The sequence below is a fragment of the Arachis duranensis genome, chromosome 7 (genome assembly GCF_000817695.3).
Source record: "Arachis duranensis cultivar V14167 chromosome 7, aradu.V14167.gnm2.J7QH, whole genome shotgun sequence".
NCBI lineage: Eukaryota > Viridiplantae > Streptophyta > Magnoliopsida > Fabales > Fabaceae > Arachis > Arachis duranensis.
The window spans coordinates 71,025,599-71,031,707 of NC_029778.3; the positions used below are offsets into that span (position 1 = coordinate 71,025,599).

At 43.7% G+C, this 6,109-nt stretch overlaps 2 protein-coding genes across 2 annotated transcripts; both read right to left on the reverse strand.

Annotated features, from left to right (window-relative positions):
* Nucleotides 1-2,673: 2,673 nt before the first annotated feature.
* LOC107459413 (uncharacterized) lies at nucleotides 2,674-4,005 on the reverse strand. Its single transcript, XM_016077645.1, has 3 exons — nucleotides 3,940-4,005; nucleotides 3,161-3,833; nucleotides 2,674-2,975 (listed from the first exon to the last, which is right to left on the reverse strand). The coding sequence occupies exons 1-3, from the start codon at nucleotides 4,003-4,005 to the stop codon at nucleotides 2,674-2,676; spliced, it is 1,041 nt and encodes a 346-aa protein (XP_015933131.1).
* Nucleotides 4,006-4,132: 127 nt separating this feature from the next.
* Nucleotides 4,133-5,228, reverse strand: LOC107459414 (uncharacterized). The gene is made up of 3 exons (XM_016077646.1): nucleotides 4,873-5,228; nucleotides 4,717-4,811; nucleotides 4,133-4,482 (listed from the first exon to the last, which is right to left on the reverse strand). The coding sequence occupies exons 1-3, from the start codon at nucleotides 5,226-5,228 to the stop codon at nucleotides 4,133-4,135; spliced, it is 801 nt and encodes a 266-aa protein (XP_015933132.1).
* Nucleotides 5,229-6,109: the final 881 nt, after the last annotated feature.

Here is a 6,109-nt window from a genome sequence, read left to right on the forward strand (position 1 = left end):
AAATACGTGGCCGCGTATATTAATGAATAAATATTATAATAAATATGTAAATATATATAAAATATATTGTTATTAAATATTGAAAAATAAATAATTTGATAAATAAAGATTATTAAATAATAGTGATAAATGCTATTTAATATTGTTATCGCATAAATTTTTTTTGTAAGGATTAAATATTTTATTCGACAAATAAATAAAGAATTTAAATTTTTAATAAATAAATAAATAAATAGATATGTTATGTTAAATATTTTAATAAATAAGATATTAAAATAAATATGTGAATGTTTATTAAAATATTTATAAGGATTATTATTTAATTAATGTAACATATATCTTTGTTGATGCAGCCTAACAGGAATTTGTTGGTGCGTAAACTGGATCCGCCACAGATGTGGAATCCGATGGTGGAGAACTACTTACGCGCCACTGGATTTTACCACGTCTCTAGAATTGGAGTCATAAGAGGATTTCACCCCATGTTAGCTGCTCTGGTTGAAAGGTGGAGGCTTGAGACCTACACCTTGGTGTTGCCGATCGGTGAGGTTACAGTGACATTAGAGGATGTCGCTCATATATTCGACCTACCCATTGATGGAGAGCCTGTCAGTGGATGGACAGATTGTAGTAGCGACTTCGTTCAAAGTCAGGGCATAGCGTTATTCGGTCGTGAGCCATTAGTCAGTCATAATGCGAAGTCCTATATAAAGTTGGGTTGGGTTCAACATATTAGAGACGCAGAGCTGTTAGACACTGAGGAGTCCATCAGGCGATACGTCAGATGTCAGATCTTCTGTTTGTTAGGGTCGACTCTATTCACGGACAAGTCGACCGCATATGTCCATGCGAAGTATCTACCATTGCTTCGCGATTTTGAGCGGATCCATACTTATAGTTAGGGGTCAGCATGTCTGGCACATCTTTACAGAGCACTATGCCGTGCATCACGATATGATACAAAGGAGATGGATGGCCCTCTTAATCTGTTGTTTGTTTGGGCATGGGAGCGAATACCGTGTCTTGCTCCCGTACCGAGACAAACGCTTCCACTGGCCGAGATACCAGTTGTCAGGAGGTAATAAGTCTTAGTTTAGTTACGTGTTATATTCATGATGCATGTTTGACATATGATGAGTTATTTAAATTTTTTCAATTAACAATGTTTCAGATGGAGTCATTCGAAACGGACCACAGCGTGGTCATCGAAGACCGTAGAGACATTCAGGCATGATATAGACTACATGCAGGAGGTAAATAGTTATGGTTCTTCTTATTCGTTTTTTCAACCATTATTGTTAGGGTTCTAATATACCAATAATACTGTGGCAGTTTGAGTGGCGGCCGTATGACGGGTTAATCGTCCCCGATGACTTGCATCCCCATCTTGAGGTGTGTGACATCGTTGCTCCATTATTGTCGTTCAAGTGTGTCGAGTGGCACCCTGCGGACCGAGTGATGCGTCAGTTTGGATATGTACAACCTCCTCCGGGGGTACCAAGGGATATTCCAGTTGACCAGCATTGCATCGTTCTACACGGAGTGCAGCTTTATGACTGGACAGTTTTGCATGGGCCATGGATAGTGGAATGGGCCAACAGGCGACTCAGCCGACTGCGGGACCTGCACCCCCTTCCGACCTGGGATTTTTTACCGACGGCTGAGTACCGGGATTGGTACATGCGCTCCTACGGACATCTGTTGAGATTGACGGGATACGTTCCTCATCATCCACAGCCACCTGCCCCACAACCACCTCCCCCTCAGCCACCTTAGCATGCAGTGTTTGAGCCGTTTTCTTATTATATACCACAGCCACCGGCCTACAGTCATGGTAGCCATCACACTCAGAGCAGCCACCATTCTCAGCAGTCTCAGCACAGCCACCACTCTCAGCATCATGATCCCATACTTACCATTCCTTCCGGTCATGATTGGTTTGACTTCTCCAGCGACGGACATGGAGATCAGCAACTACAGCATTGGACCAACGCTGGTTTGGGTGGCTGGTCAGATTTTAGTGGTATCCCTTCACCGTCAGTATCGGCTGATCCACGTAGGGCATCAGTAGATATGGGCCATGGTTTACGGGGTCGTACTTCGGACCACATGTCAGAGAGTGCGTCATGTGATAGTGGTTTTATTCAGTGTCAGCGGGCATACGCAGTTGTTGACACGTTCAACCCAAGTCCATTCGCTCCAGCTGAGGCAGGCGGGTCGGCCGCTCTGACAGATGCAGGTGGGTCAGCCGCTCCTACATAGGCAGGCGGTTCGGGAGCTCCGGGGGTGGATGACTCAGTTCGAGGTCACCCATATGACCTCCGGACGGAGCGAAATCCACCTGATAGGTATACTCCATCGCGGTTAGGGACGGGCATTATGCGTAAAGGGCTGCACTGGTTCGTTGGAAAGAAGTGAGCTTCGGTTTAGGTTTTTTTGATCTTATTTTCAGAATTAACTTAATGTAAATCGTGTTTAATATTTGTTTTGTTAACTTATGTAAATTGTGTTTAATGTTTGTTTTATTAACTTATGTAATCAGTTAATGACAATATTAAGCGACCATTATAATATCAATGGATAGACTTCAATTGAAAAATACAAACACGTCTAATTTCAAAAGCATCGACTAACAAAATGCAAATTAAAAAATACAAACATGACAATATTAAACTACGAACCAGCACCACTCGGTCCAGCACGCTGAGGACACCTACTCCGACTATGACCCTGAGCACCACAGAGACGGCATATCCGAGGACCATGCATGTTGCGTAAGTCCATTTCATTCAAGTATCGAGTCAGTTTGGGCCTGCCTTTAGACGTTCGCTTCAGCGCGGGATTAGCGACCAATGTGGGTCCCTTATAAGCAGGCCATGTCTCAGGATCACCTAATGGTGTGAACTCAAACCTATATACTTTACGAACCTCCGTCATCTTATACACATCATGCACATACACTGCCAATCGAGACGCTGGTTAGCACAGCAAGCAATAACATGGCGACATGGTATTCGTTCAACCTGAAAGTGCCCACAGTCACACGTCCGTCGTGCAAGATCAACAACTAACACCTTTTCAGTAGTCATTTCGCACACCTCAAACACCTCATTTCGTCTATCAAAGCAGTGCACAACTATATTCCCAGCCTATTGCATACTTGCTTCTATCCGCTGTTGCGCAAATGCAGAGTACGTATATCCAGCACGCTTGCGTTCGTGAGTCTCGGCACTCTTCCGCGTAAAAAGTTTATTTAACCTATAATATGTTACTCGGACCAGCGCCAACACAGGTAGATTACGGGCACCCTTCAACACTGAGTTAATGCACTCGACAAGGTTCGTTGTCACATAGCCCCATCGATGTCCCTCGTCGAATGCCAATACCCAATGTCTGAGTCCAATGGCATCGCACCACCTGGCATATGCCTTGCCTCGCTCTTCCAACCTCTTATAGTTGATATTGTACTCCTCCACCGTTCTTGAATACCCTATGTTGACAACAAGCTTTTGCAAGTGAGGGACTTTGAATGCCCTTAAGAAGTTACTGCCGATGTGTCTTATACAAAACATCCACCATGCTCTTGGAGGTTGCCAGTCGCCACCAAAACAATTTACTGTTGCCCGTATTGAATCATGTCGGTCTGAGATCATACCCACACCGTCTTTTCTAACAACATACATTCGCAGACTCCTGAGAAAGAAGTGCCACGCATCAGCTGTCTCCCCTTCCACCAAGGCAAAGGCGATAGGCACAATGTTCTGGTTCCCATCTTGTGCAACAGCGACTAGAAGTGTACCTTTGTATTTTTCGTATAGGTGTGTGCCGTCAATCTGAACCAAAGGCTTGCAATGCCTAAATGCCCTAATGCATGGATTGAAACTCCAAAATACACGATGAAGTATTTTTACACCTTGCGCCTCCTCATTCCCATTGTACAGTGGTCATGTTTCTATTTGGACAACTGAACCAGGCATCTTCTGCACCATGACCAAGAGCCACCATGGCAAGGCTTGGTAAGAATCCTCCCAACCACCGAAAACGTTGGCTATGGACTTCTGCTTTGCCAACCAAGCTTTTCGGTAACTGATGGTATAGTTGAACCTTGACTGGCCTTCCGCAATTATAGATTTCACTTTGATGGACGGATCCGTCTCGACCATGGCCTTATAGCCTCAGCAACTGTATCTGAGTCCAACTTGAAATGATCTTGTGAAATCGTTTCGATCGTGCATGTGTGCCTACCGTTGTATCTTCGTATCTCCCAACACCCTTTTTTCCGTATCAAGCTAGCTCGGATAAGCCAGTCACATCCACGCCCGTACATCTTGCATTTTGCATAGAACGTCTGTGGCTCAGACTCATACACCTCATAGTCAACTCCTTTAGCAATAGTAAAACTTCTAATTGATGCGACGACCGACTTTCTAGAACTGTATTCCATTCCAATCCAGAACTCCTCGTCCTCAGCATCGGCAACGCCTATGTCAACAAAATTAAAAAATAGTAAAAAAATTTAAAGTTAAAATTTAAAATACATATCTTTACTAACATTTTAAGAATATTCAGCTATTTTAATTTTCAGCGATTCGGTTAGACTGGTTTATCGAGTTTGACCGGTTTTCATCGGTTCATTTCCGGTTTCACCGATTCATACTGGTTCGTTTCCTTATTCGGCTTAATTAATGGACCGGACCGGTTTAATGTTTGGTTCACCAGTTTTTCGGTCGAACCGGCCGGTCCGGTCCGGTCTAGTCCGGTCTGGTCCGATCCGGTTCGATCCGGTCCGGTCCGGTACGGTAAAGACAACACTGTTAATTACTCAAACGAACGTATAAACTGACAAAAAAATATTATTTCGTCACCACGTACCTATGTTTGTATATTCCGGCCTCATAAGTGGCTTCGAAGTCCTCTTCGCTGTCACTATTCATTCCTTCGTACACTGCACCTCTATCATCATGTATATCTGTATCATTCTGAACTGCCACTGCCTCTACAGTTTCAAACTCAACGTACACCTCAATCTGTGGGTGTCGCATCTGAGTTTGCCGGTGAATTTGAAACATGTTCTGCATACTCGCTTCATCAGTGATCGGCATGGCATCAAACTGTATTAGACCACCAAAAACTACAATCGGATTCCGGTACAGAATTCTGCTCACTCTCATTAACGTACTGTTCTCCATGCTTTTACAGAGGCCGTTCTGCAGCTCCATTAACGTCATCGTGCATGGAACCACAAATGAAAACGAATTCTAGGACACAAACCTCACTCCCTCATGAGTATTATGTATTATCTCACCGTTGCTATACACCACCAAGTTTGCGGTGCCCTCCATTGCACTAACAATAGCCTCAAAGAACACTCAAAACACACTCAAATCTTCTTCAGCATGCAAATACTATCGAGCTCTACCTTATATAGAGAGATGCACTTAACACGCCTCCCACGTGCTGTCTGCCTCAGCCAATCACGCTTTGAAACGTGTCAGAACGCCCCCCGCGTGCTCATTCAGCACGCCCCCACGTGCTGCATACGTGGACCAATGCATATTCGCCACGTCAGCACGCCCCCTGCGTGCTTCCCCGTCTGAGTCATCCAGGTTTCGCCACGTCAGCACGCAGGGGGCGTGCTGACTAAGCACGCCCCCTGTGTGCTGCCTTGTTGGCACAACCTCATCCAGCCACGTCGCTTCCACGCCTCCCACGTGGTTCAGGCAACACGCCCCCTGTGTATTGTACTACCATCTAACACGTTCACATACATGTAATACACACAATATACCCATTTTCAGCCAATACACCAAAATTTTTCCATATTTAAATTAATGAGCTAATATTTTAGTTGCCCGATGACTTTTCACATCTCAGGAACTTAGATTTTTTTAGTTCTTTCCCTCTTCTAATAAGACGAAACTAGCTAGGAGTCTATTATTTATTAGGCCTTTTAGGGCAGGTGGGAAACTTCAAAAAAAGAACTTTTCTTTTTTTTCCTTACTAGGTATTTACGTAAAAATAATCGTACTGTTCGAAAAAAAAAGATTATAATTAAAATTAACAACTATAAACTAAAATATAACATATAAAAAAGTTAATATTTTAAAAC